This window comes from Castanea sativa, chromosome 2 (genome assembly GCF_040712315.1).
Source record: "Castanea sativa cultivar Marrone di Chiusa Pesio chromosome 2, ASM4071231v1".
Classification (NCBI taxonomy): domain Eukaryota; kingdom Viridiplantae; phylum Streptophyta; class Magnoliopsida; order Fagales; family Fagaceae; genus Castanea; species Castanea sativa.
Window position 1 is genome coordinate 41708269 of NC_134014.1, and position 13491 is coordinate 41721759.

At 37.0% G+C, this 13491-nt stretch overlaps 1 protein-coding gene across 1 annotated transcript; it reads left to right on the forward strand.

The window, feature by feature from the left end:
- The first annotated feature begins 6788 nt into the window (after nt 1-6788).
- On the forward strand, nt 6789-8939 carry LOC142623536 (uncharacterized). Its single transcript, XM_075796972.1, has 2 exons — nt 6789-7018; nt 7548-8939. The coding sequence occupies exon 2, from the start codon at nt 7561-7563 to the stop codon at nt 8614-8616; it is 1056 nt and encodes a 351-aa protein (XP_075653087.1). The 5' UTR covers nt 6789-7018; nt 7548-7560; the 3' UTR covers nt 8617-8939.
- The last annotated feature ends 4552 nt before the right edge of the window (nt 8940-13491 follow it).

Below are 13491 nucleotides of genomic sequence, written 5' to 3' on the forward strand. Positions count from 1 at the left end.
CAAATCTTCTGATTTCAACTTTAACCCCTTATACAAATCAGGGTACATAATCTCTGCCCCACTACTCTGGTTAACCAATACTCGCTTCAGATCATACCCCTATCTTGAAGGTAACCATCAACGCATCGTTGTGTGGCTGCAAGGTGCTAACCTTGTCCTCGTTAGAGAAACTCAGCGCTGGTCGACTCCCACCCTACTTCTCTTCGGCTCAGGAGAGTAGTCTTCTAGGTGTGGTTGTGCTATAGATAACACCCTAGAGGGGTGAGAACTAGTCATTCCCGGGGCGACAAGAATAATGTTGATTGTGCCCAGATGTGGCTTTGAAGAAGCATTTTTTTGTGATCCGGTCCTTGCCTAACCTCCCTATGCATTAGGGTGATATAAAAACTGCTTTAACATACCACCTCGGATCAGCTGCTCCAAGTGATTCCACAAGGTTCTACAGTCCTTCGTAGTATGCTCTTGCTCCTGATGGTACTAACAATGAAGGCTTTCATTGCGCCTCACGAGATCTCCTCCCACCTTGTTTGGCCATTGAAAATATGATTTGTTCTTAATTTTCTCCAGATTTGGTGCGTTCTCGAAACACCGTGTTAACCATTTGAGCGGTAGCAACCCCAGATGGCCCAGAAAAATCCCTCTGAGGACAATTATTGTTGTACTTGTCCGACCTGAAGTCCCACCTATCCTGAGGGACCACCTTCGCCTTGCCTTTGCCCAGTTTTTAGTCCTCTTCGACCCGCTTATATTTATCAATGCGATCCATGAGCTGATACACATTACTAACTGGCTTCCCCGTCAATGATTTCCTTAAATTGTGCTCGGCAGGCAGGCCGACTTTAAATGTCCTTACAACTATGTCATCGAAATTCCTATCAATTTCATTAAACATTTCTCAGTATCAATCAGAGTACGTTTTTAAAGTTTCCCCTTCTTGCATGGTCATGGACAACAAGGAATCCAAAGGCCGAGGAACCCTACTATAGGTTACAAACCAAGAGCCAAAGGCCCTCGTAAGCTCCTTAAAAAAGCTGATGGAACCCTCCTTTAAGCCATTAAACCACTTCATCGCCACAAGCCCTAAGCTAGATGGAAACACTTTGCACATCAAAGTTTTGTTTTTGGAATACACAGTTATCCTCTGGTTGAAGTGGCTCACGTGCTCCATGGGGTCCGTTCTACCATTGTAGATGGTAAATGCTGGTTGAGTAAACAGTCGGGGGAGCCTTCCCTACTCATGGCATCGTTGCCCGAGCCTTTTCGTGGCAGGCTTCTCCTCCCCCACCTACCACGACGCTTCTCATCGTACGAGAAAGGTTCACTAGGAAGAGTCTTTGACCTGTGTTAGTAGCTGTTATCATTATTACCATCAGAAGAGTGGTTAGAACTCGAAGGAGTTCCTCTACGTCGTTCTAGGTGTAACTTTCTTTTCAAGCGATCAATTTCTAATTTCATGCTTTTGGTAGTTGCCTCATGAAAGACGTGGCTCCCACCCCTAGACTTGCTCCCACTGGTATGTGTGATATGCACACTAACCTCATGGTCCTTTCGTCGCTCATCTTAACATTGGGACCCCACAGATTCCTCCTGGTTTGGCCTTGAGCCTACCATAACTCTATGTTGTTCTCACTAAAGCTCAAGTAATTCTCACAGGCGGCGCTAATTGTAAGAACTGGATTTGGTTCCCAAGTCTAAAGGGAAATAGGATCTTGGCCCAGAGAGCCCAATACAATGATTTTATAGAGAATGGGCTAAAAAACTAGGCTCTAGTGAATCAGATAACAATTATAGTGAACTCAGATGAAAAGAAAAACAAGAATAAAAATGTTTTGCACAAATTAAATCGCCATCGGCACAATCCGATGAGACTAAATCTTATATATATGCTTCTTTTTATTTTTGGTTACAAGTCTTGCTCCTGATGCTACAGTATTTTTCTTTCACTTTCAATCCCCCACTCTTTGGAGGGTTCCTTACATTATATAGTTCCCCTTAGATAATCTTCGCCCTCCATTTGTTGACCATCCAGACCAAGAAAGTCAATATCGTACTGGAAGCTGTACCGGTTTGGCCACCGGTACGATATATTTCGGATACCAGTCAATACCGGTGTATCGTTTCGGGTTTACTGCTATTTTATATATATATATATATATATATATATTATATACACACACCAAAATCTCTAGAACTATGTTTATAAGCATATAATATTTCACTTATAATATAATAAATATAAAAGTTTATCATAAAACATTACCTCAATTCAAAAAAAAATTATTCATAGTTTTAGACTTTAGTATCAATTAAAAGGAAAAAAAAACAATATAAAAAATAGAAAGCTTAGTTGTTCATTGCATACTAAAAAAACAAATAATACCAATAAGTTAATGTAAATAAGTTACCATTATGCCTTTACAAAAATTCAAAAATTACAAAACTAAAATAAAAAAATAAAAAAAAAACTTTTTTTCTTTTTTGTATCGGCCGGTACGCCTGATACTGGCTGGTATTGCCCGAGATTGGCCGGTACGGCCGGTATTTTTTCCGGTACAAAATAAAAGTGTACTGGTACCGATGCACTGGCCGGTACGGTATGTACCGGCTGGTACGGTATCAACCACCCTGATCCAGACCACTACTTGAGTGCTTGTTACATTAGACACCTTCCCAACCCCCTTGTGAGTTGCGGCAACCAAGGTAGCACTGTTCAGGGGTCTTCTCCACATAAATGCAGCCAAGAGATTTGGTGGGATGCATTAAATGTTGTGGTAGCCACCAACCTTTCAGTCACGTCAGCGTTAGCCCCCTCCTTAAAGCTCTTTTTGTATGGTACAACCTCCTTTAGTGACGTACTACTAACGTGATCCTACAATCCAAGGGCGTGGCCTCCTCGGCAGGATAATAGTTCTTCTCGGCCATGGGCATGACACGTGGCGCAATTACCTTACTAAAGCTCTTGCACCCCACACTCATGTAACTCAACTCGCACCTTTTAGAATTTTCAACCGAAATGTCTAGGGTTTAAACTTTTTTTCACCAAACTTTTGAATAATAATAATAATAATTCAGAAGTTAGGAGAAAAGGGGTTTAATTTCCCAATCTTTTGTTTATGCTTGTTTAATTGGGTGCCTAGAGAGGCCAATGGGATAGCCTATGAATTGGATAAATGGGCTCAAACGGAGAATATCTCAGCTGTATTGAATTTTGCCAATATGGAGCAAGTCTTTTGGAGTATTATATAGGAAGAGTCCACATTCTAATTTTTTAGTTGGTAAAGAAAGTCAATTCACTTCAGACAAAATAATAATAATAATAAGGGTAAAAGGCATAGAAATAGATATTGGGCTGTGGGCCGTGTCCAAGGACATCAAGTTGTTTGCGGACAAGTAGATACTAACAAGAGCATACAAGTCAGTAATCTGTGGAAGAAATCTGGTCATAAGCAGTTGAGAGTGTAGTCTGAGGAGAAACACCTCCTTGACTAAGTGGGGTAGAGGTCAAGACGTCTTACCTCTCATCAAGAACAAGGCACCAGACGATTATGTTGGTAAGGATAAGTATCAAATGGAAATGAGACAAAGGAAAGATGAGAAATATCTAAGTAGAAAGTTGTTGCCACTGCATTGAATGCTCTGCAACTAACTCCCTTGCCGCATTAATGTGGATGTGATACTTGAACAGTAACCTCCAGCCTTATAGCTACCCACGAAAACTTCAGGAAGGTGCTGATGGGACAAGTATCAAAGCCAATAATTTGACCTGCATGTGGAGGGCTGAGATGAAGTGAAGAAGGGGAATATAAAGGAGGAAATCCCCGTTACGAGGGGATCATCAGATAATCTGGAGAGAGAGAAATCACTGTATACTCAAGAACTGTAATTGTGTTTAAATCTGAGAGAAATATATAAGAACTACCATCCTCGAACTTTGCCGAGGAGGATTTTCTTTGCATTGAATTGTTTATTATTGCTTTTAAATATCATTTAGCCTACTGTGATTACTGTCCAGCACTTTAGAGTTCAATTTCTAGCCCACTTTCTACAAATTTATTGTTTTGGGCTCTTTGGGCTTTAGTTCTTTTCACCTTTGGGCTTTCCAAGCAAAACGTGCCCTTACAATAATAATAATAAAAAAGAAGAAGAAAAGAAAAGAAAGCCACCAAACAATATCCTAAAGATTTATTAGTTAATTTATTTACATTTTGAAATGAATAATTTTGATTGGACAAAATTTTTCCCTAAATTTGGTTGAAGGAATCTTTTGCAATCCATTATGTGATGATTTATAAAACCATAAACATGTATTAAATCACATGAGTCTAAAATCATTTAAATAAGTCATATGATTAAAACAAAAATTAAATAAGGTCACATTTAAATAGGTAATGTGATTAGAAATACATGTAATTGGTCTTATTAATTTCCAATTTGAGTTATTAATGAGTAACATGGTTTATCTAACAATCATGGCTTTACAGATTAAGGGTTCTTCCATTGTGTTATGAACCTTAAAAAAAGGGTTGAAAACAACTTAAGGTCCAAATTTCCTAAAAATTTATTGCCTTTTCAAAAAAGAAAAGAAAAGAGTATGCATGAATCAATTTATGATATATTTCAATTTAATATGACTTTCCCAAGTTAAGAAATCTTCAACCTAACCCAATACTAGATAGCTCTAAAACCAACTCAACCCATACGAGTTGGGACCATTTTTGTCTAAAATTTTCTTCTATTATGCTATTTAAAGTTGATGGGGTACTGATTTTGCCTATCTCCAAGTCGTCCATAAAGGTCGTCTGTGACCCGTTTGGAATTGTAAACACCCTTCGAAACCTACTTGTAGCTACCTCGTCCAGATAGGAAGAGCTCTGGACGAGGTAGGCACCACCAGAAAATAGACACTCGTCCAAAGCGCAGATAACCTCGTCCTGAAGGAGTGACTGTTAGACGAGGCAGCCTCTACGCCTGTGCCAAAACATACTCGACTAAGGAATTATGGGACGAGAGTAGCACACTTAGAAAAATCTCCGAATGTAACGCAGTAATTCCTTATCCCACACATAACTGCCAGGTATCCGTTGTGGAGACAAAAGTATAACTTCGAAACAGTTGTGCAAGTTACGTTTGATTTCTACTTCTCCTTGAATCCAGGAGAAGTTCCAATTTTGGTAACCGCCTATAAGAACACTATATAAAGGCTGTTTCAGACAAGGCCAAGATATGTTCATTTTTCACTCCAAAAAAGTTGGAACTCAGATAATATAAAGAGAAAAACTAACTTTGCCATCAGAGGGTTTTCGGCCGGCAGCCCCGGTCGCCTTTGATTCGCTTTTCTTTCCTTTTCAGGCCGCAGAGAGAACCAGTAGTCCTTTGAAGTCCGAAGCATCCAGCCTACTGATCTTCTTTGCATCATCAAAAGTCATTATTCGTCTTTTATTATGATTTACACAATTTGACATAATATACGAATTTCATCTAAGCCTTATAATACTAATGTTCCTTTTGTTTAGAAGTAAAATGTTTTCAAATGTAGATATTTTATATGAAATTTTTTTCAGGGCCAACATTTTCAAATATTTGGTATGATCAAAGCACTTGAAAATGCAACTACAAACTAGCTACCACCATCCACCACAAATGTAGCCACTAGGGTCACCATCATAAATCTAACCACCATAGTCACCACTAGCTCAGCATAAATTTAACCAAATTCACTCTACCATCCACCCAAAAATCCAAATCAAAATGCCAAAAAAAAAAAAAAAAAAAAACCCAACCACCCACGAACCCATATTAGGATTGTGTCACGATGGGTGGAAAATTGGCATTTGCATTGATCAACCTCACAAGCCGCTAAATTGATCCATCAAGGACCTAGTCCCATTTTTCAATTCAAACTTGACTTGAAACTAGTCACAATAAACCTACAACAAATGCTCTCTCGTCCACCAAAGCCTAGAGTTAAACTTCACCAAAGCAAATAGTTGGACCCTAAACCTATGGTTTTAGAAACCAAAACTATCAAAAAACCATTTTTGCCCCTAGTTCCTAGTTCAACTCGGTTTTTGACCAGTTTGGATTGATTCTCAGTTCCTAGTTGAACTGGCCGGTTCGGTCTAGTTTTTAAAACAATGCCGAAACCCCATCGACCTACTTTCTTTCTCTCCTAAAACGTTGCCACTTCTTAACCCATCTACCCACCTTTTTTCCCTTTCGAAATCCAACGATGACGGTTAGTAGGGTCAACATTGACGATTGTGAGTGGCTCAAATGGGTGGCATCAATCGATAATCTCTTTGTGTGGCTGACCAAGAAGGGTGGTTTCTAGCAAAAGAGCGATAGAGTAGGCTGAGAGAAATATGTAAAATGTTATGCCCTTTGTTTGAGCATAAATATTTTACATATTCTTGCTTGAGTTTTACGGATATTTGTAAAATATTTTACAATAAAACAAACATTATAAAACGTGTAAAATTTTTTCCTGTAAATATTTGACTTCAAAACAAAGGAACATAAAATGAAATAAAATTAACTTATAGAATTCAAAAACAAACCAACCGAACAGCTTTAAAGGATTCATCCTGACCCGTTGACTTTGGAAGTGCTTTTGACTTCTGAATCGTGTGACCATCAAATTTTTATGCACTTTTCGGCAACACAAAAAATAAAATTTGGTGGCTGCTGGGCAGTAGCGAAGCATTTGTGTTGTGTGTGTGTGCGTGTGACTTCAAAGTACCGTGTAAATCCTATGATGATTGGCACACCAAAGAAACAACGAAACCAAACATCCTCAGCTATTCACACTTGTATAAACGCACGTGCCCTTTGACTCCTGTGACTTAAAGAACCTTCCGAAAAGAAAAGTGGCCCTCTTCGTTGCCTTTGCCTACGATTACGAGCCCTAATTTTTCCTTCTTTCTTTCTCGTAAAAGTAGACTTATGAGGAAGTGATCCAAGAATTACAGTGACTACATTGAAGCTCAAGCAAATTCAAACCCTCAGTTTTTGAATTCAGGTTTTTTTCCTTTTCTTTAATTTACTTATTTTTTCTTAGTTTATTGGGTTCATTGTGTTAATTGCTTTCCTGGGGTTTTTATTTTTCTGATCAAATTCTCAAGTGGGTCTTGTTTGGAACTCGAAAATTTTACTTAAAAGTATGTAAAAAAGCTTAATTTAGTAAAATTTATGGTTTTTTTTAATTTGAGATCGATGTTGAGCAGTGAAAGCTGTTTGTAATTGTATGCTATAGTTGCCCTTCTAAGTTTACTCTGTAATTGAAAGAATTGTATGTTTAAAGTTAGGTAATTGCCTTTTCAGCTCAATTACAATCTGGGTTTTTTTTGTTAAAGTTTCGGTAATTCAGTTTAAGCCAGTCGGCAATGTTGACTTTCTTCCCTGAAATTGACTTGCTAATAAAAAAAGACCGTTGAAGTTGAAAGGGTTTTTGAGTTTTTGAATTAGGATGTGGACCGAGAGGGTTATTTAGATTTGAATAGGGTTTTTGTCTTTTGGGTATCTAGCTGAAATTCTGGTTTTGATGATAGTGAGGAGACCAAAATGCCAGCGGGTCAGCATTTTGCTCGAATAGACGCATTAGAGATAAAGTCTCAGATTGAAAGGAAGCTGGGGCGCCCGAAGGCAGAGGAGTATTTTGATCTGTTGGCAAAATTTTTTGGTCTTAAGATTAGCAAATCTGACTTCAATAAACTCTGCATTGACAAAATTGGGAGAGAAAATGTTCGACTTCATAATCATCTCATCAAATCAATCATAAAAAATGCATGCCTTGCAAAGACTCCCCCATCAAGGGATGACAAAGTAGAAGGTTCTTTCGGTGTTAAAGTGGCAAATGGGTATCAAAGAAGTGGTGTTCAGCCACTATGCCGAGATATTCCACAGTCGCCTCGAAAGGGGAGGACCCCAACTTTTCGTGATCGCAAGTGTAGGGACCGGCCAAGTCCTCTTGGGCCTCATGGGAAGAACCATAGTATTGCTTGTGAAGATTCAATCCCTAAGTTTCAAGAACAGCAAAGTGCTACAGAGCTGCTTTCTTTGGGTAGCAGACCCCCTGGTTCTGTGGAAGATGGGGAAGAAGTTGATCAAGCTGCTGGAAGCCCAAGCATTTATAGTAGGAGCCCTGTTAGAGCTCCACTTGGCATCCCCTTAAATACCCGAGGGACAAGGAAAGTGTTATGTAATGGATTAGCATCTGCATTTTCCACTGAGACTTGTCAGAACAGTGGCGAGCTACCTGATACCGGTTCTTTGAGGAGGAGATTGGAGCAGAGGTTGGAGATGGAGGGATTAAAAATCTCGGTGGACTGTGCCAACTTGTTGAACAATGGCCTTGAAGTTTATCTGAAGAGATTGATAAAGCCCTGTTTGGAACTTGCTAGTTCCAGGTCTGTACACAAACACATAGACCAACGACATAGTCCTCCTGTACCTGGTTTAAATGGGATGTGGCCTGTGAGATATGTACAAAAACAAAGTGAGCCCATGCCTGCATCCATTTCAGACTTCCGGGTTGCAATGGAATTGAATCCCCAGATACTTGGAGAAGATTGGCCGACAGAACTTGAGAAGATTTGCTTGCGTGCGCCAGAGGAATGAATTGGAACTGATTAGCACATGATTTTGGTAAATCAATAAGTTTGGGGTTCATTTCAAAGTGATAATGAGTTATCACAATACAACTGTAAAATTTACTCTAACACTGATCTTGACCTTGTCGTTTTTACAAGCACTGCTGAAGTACATTAGTAAAAGTTATGGGAAGTTTTGGACGAAGGTGATTAGTTGTATATAGGTTTCAGTGCTGATTTTTTTGGGGTGGGACACCATGACATGGTAAAGTTTAAACATATCAACACTTGTAATAATCTTGATATAATGAATAGGTCAGTGGTCTTCTTTTTCTAATATTTATAGTTTTTTTCTAATTTCATTTTATTATGCCTTAAGTTTGTTAATCAAGCTCATCTTTAAAGTTTCCAGGCCGATTGTTCTAAAATTACCTATCCCATGAGATCCAATTGACTGCTCTTTGTGGCAATTGTTATTCAACTTATTTAGTATTTGATTCTCTCTCTCTCTCTCTCTCACACACACACACGCGCGCGCGCGCACTCAGACACTCACGAATATGCAGAGCAATTATGTTGAAGAAGTTAAGGATGAAAGCCTTACACCTAAATTGCCAAAGTGGAGGGTAAGGTTGTAGGTTCAAAATTAATTGGGTGAGTGTATAACTAATTACAGATCATAATAATAATAATAATTATATATATATATATATATATATTCTGTCACTGTACAGAAGGCACAATTATTTGTGCCCTTGTAAATCTCCAGCCCTCTTCTCTGCCTCTCTTGAGGTCAACCGGGGGGGGGGGGGGGCGGGTCCAAAAATTAAAATTATAGAATATTAAAATACGCAAAGGATCAGAAAAATGGATAAAAGAAACCCAGAGGGGCAAAGCCATCCTTGGTGATGATGCAGGTAGCAAGTAATGGACGTTTTGGGTGTGCTGAAACTTGAACATCAGATGTGGAGGGACAAAAAGTCATAAACATTTGGAAGATGTCTGGTTTTAGATTCTTGTGCCTGTTGTATTTATGAAGTAAAACAAATATCTTGGTGGTGGAATGGTGTCTACCTGAATTTCACTACACAAAATTGGTGGTCTTATTGTGCTTGCATGTCTAGGTCTAGACGATTAAGCAGTTGACATTCGGTCACCTTGGTCCTATTTAGTTTTTTTTTTTTTTTTTTTGAGAAGGTGGTCCTATATAGTTGTAGGATGGAATTTTCCCTCTATTGGATTAGCTCTTATTATTTTTTGGATTGATATTAAAAATATTTCTGCTGTTTATGGTAATCAGGGAGGACAGAAATCTTTTACTGTTTTCTATTTTAATGAAAAGTAATAACAAATAATATATATATATATATATTACTGTTGTACACTATGGACGTTAATCTAAGGATCAATACAGAAATTAGTAATCACATATGAAAAAAAAAATTATGGATATTGGTAATCCAGTGATGCTTCATTATACATTTGTTATTTATTTAGAACTTAGATGTGCTGATACTGAAAGTATTCACTTTAAGATACACCTGCAAAGAACATTGCTGCACAGCATCAATCTGAGACTGTAGAGAAGACCGAACTTCACTGCAATGGAAGTGCCACAAGGTATTGTATAAGAAAAACCAGAGTCATGATTGGGTACCCATTTATGTCTGCTCTCTCTTCTTTGTTGGCAGGTTGGTGATTACATAATGAACCCATAGACCAAAAGGAAGCCATTACAAGCAAAGTGCAACTATGAGGAAAGTTGGTATGGTAGTGAGCCATTTATTTTACATTTAAAATGAGTTTCTTTTCTGTAATTTTCAATGCTAGTACGCTTCAATTTTCTTTTCTCTGTTATTATATGTCTTACTCCTATGTTCGCACCATGATTAAAAGTGTTGGGTTGCTAAAAAGTAAATAAATGAGAGGAGGCCAACAAGGTCTAGTTCAAATGCTCAAATGACATCTACTCCTCTTGTAAGAGCAAGGTGGAGGATGATGTAGCGGTTCAAAATCCACTGGGTACATATATGATTTCTAGTGAAAAAAAGACGGATAGAATCTGGAGTAATAATGGGTTTTCTGGTTGGTCTACTATTGAAATGGAGAGTTTTCAAGTCTTATTAAGCTTTGGATTGTAATGTTCTTGGTCTAACAGTCTGGTTTGTTGCTGTTGTCTTTCCAATTAATGGAATGGGACTTGCAATGATGCAAAGATTTGTTTAGAACAAATCTTCTGTAGCATGGCTTGCAAAGAAGTTTGTCTCTATATATATAACCAAACTTTTGTTCTTTTCCCATATTCTCAATACTGTGTGACGTACTTATCAAGCCATTAATATGTGGTATCTTATCCCACTGTGCTAGGTATTTCATCAGGGGTTTATTCGTCTAGATTTTTCTTGGAAGCGATTCATCTAGACCATTTCTGTAAAGCTGGTATCCTTCTGTTATAGAAGGGTTTGCCCGTTCTGATTTTCCTTTGCTTTTCAGTTCTTTTTTTTCCCCTCCTTGAAATTGGTCCTTAATTATGTTTTCTTGGATAAAATTCATTCATTGAAGTTAACTTGCTGGGGAAATGACAGGGAGAGAGAAATGGAGAAGCATTCAAGAACTATATTTATAAGTTCTACAGTCCTTTCCCCCCCTTTTTTTTCCTTCTCCCAGTGTTAAATTGTTATGAAATAGTGCTTCCAGTAAGAACTATCATGTTTACTAGGAGTCTCCTTCTCTTGTTCTTCTTCGTGATATAATTTACTTTTCTTGTAATTCATTTTTGAGTTGCTGCCATATACCACTTTTGCAATTGGAAACACTTTTGTTTCATCTAATTAGTTTGTTTGCTCTACTTTGTGTTTGCAAATAGTTTGTGCATGTATTCATAACTGTGAGTCTCAATCATTTTCAATAGGGTGTTGTACTTCTTGTTCCACCTCTTTTCTGCTTATTTCTGTCGGGGAAAAAGAATTTGTCAATGGAATATTACAGGAGTGAACAGTCTAATTTTGAAGGCTTTTTGCTTGTTCCATATGCCTGTTGCTAACAATGGAAAATGTCATTGATTGGAAATTCTTTTAACTTTTACAATTGACTCACTTTCTATTTGAAATTTAATGCAGGAAATCTTGTCATTGAAGGTGCATTGGAGACAGCTTCTGCTTTGAATTCAAAGGGATACCAGTAGATTACCAGGTTAAGCTTTGCTTTCTTAAGAATTTGAGCGTGATCCAAAGTGAATAACAGTTAATATATGGCACTAATTTAGTAATTTACTTTTAACTTTGTAAAGTTTTCACCTTTCGAAAAACTCCGGATTGTTTTTCACACACTGTGGTCAGACAATCAGTGCGCGTCTTTCATTCAAGATCGTAGTAGGGAATATCATTTGTATTTGTGAAGTGTGGGGCTGTGAATATTGAATGACTGAATTCGAGGTACCTGAGTCTTTGACATCTATAAGTGCCGCACTTACGGATGGCTGGGCTGGCACATCAAAGTTTCATGTCATATCCTTATGTCATATTCTTGTGGACAAGTTTTGTCTGGTGATCAAACTCTTTGTATACTTTTTTTATTTAGGATTTTGCTAATGTGTGCCTTTAGGGCATACAATAATTTATCATTTTTAGAAAAAATTTCTCGAAAATTGAAAAAGTTCTGACAGCTTTTTCAATTCTCGAGAAAATTTTTCCAAAAATAGATGGGTTAATGTATGCCCTTAGGGTACACATTAACCGGACCCATTTACTTTTATTTAATGTGAGTTTTAAAAACCTAACAGTTATATTGTAAGTTATCTATGTTCTTAATGTGTATGTCAAATTTTATTCAAATAAAACTCTTCATATAATTTTTTATTTGATGTGAATTTTGAAAATCTAACTGCTATATTGTAAGTTATCTATGTTCTTAATGTGTATGTCAAATTTTATTCAAATTGAATGTTATTTACTATTTAATTAATAAATTTATTTTTTGTACATCATTTTAGACCCAAAAAAAGCTTGAAATTTAAACATTTAATTGATGGCATAGCTTTAATACTTAATCTTTTTAAAATTTTGCAAACATGGAGGATATAATAAGAATATGCAATACAATGATTATATTTTTAAAATTCACATTTAATAAAAATATATGGGAAATATATAGAAGTAATTTGAAGGGTTTTTCTCCAAACTTTTCTATCCACATGGTCACCTTTCATTCTAAATAAATGTTTTAATTTAAATTAAATATTATGAGATGGTATCAATATAGTGATTTTTAACTGAAAGTGGCACGGTTTTTAATAAAAAAATCTGGTCTTTCTGGGAAAAAAAAGTGTATGTAATATAGAAATTGAAGAAGTACTAAGAAATTTCAGATTTAAAAAAAGTTAATAATAGTTTAAGACATTTCAAATAGAAAAGCATGACATTAAATTTTTATTTTATTATTTTTGTAACAAGAAATTCACCAAGTAAACATCAGAAGGACACTTAAGGACAAAGCTAATAATAGTACAAACCCAAAACGACCCGAAGTCATAAGATAACAATAAGACAGCATAAGCTGAAGGTCGACCTTTCAAAAATTACAAAGTCCTGCTTTGAGCTGGACCGCAGGCCCATTTTCTTGTAAGCTCATCTGCATTTTTTTGCTTCACAAAAGCAGTTAAAACGAGAATATACTTGTGGAAACTGGAAAGCGTTAAAATGAAAAGCAAAAAGTTTTAAGTTGCTACTTGCTAGTTGCTCGGAGTTCTCTAACTCTACAAACAAACTCACAGTTTTTATCATAACTTTCTTTACATGGCCTCTATACGAATTCACAGATTTTGCCACAATTTTCTTACATGGTAGACTATTGCTAGCCATTTGACTTTTTATCCATCAATCAGAGTTAGGCAAAAAATTGTGTT

What these genes read in the sequence shown, in the direction of transcription:
- LOC142623536 (XM_075796972.1), top strand. Translation starts at nt 7,561, where the DNA reads ATGCCAGCGGGTCAGCATTTTGCTCGAATAGACGCATTAGAGATAAAG.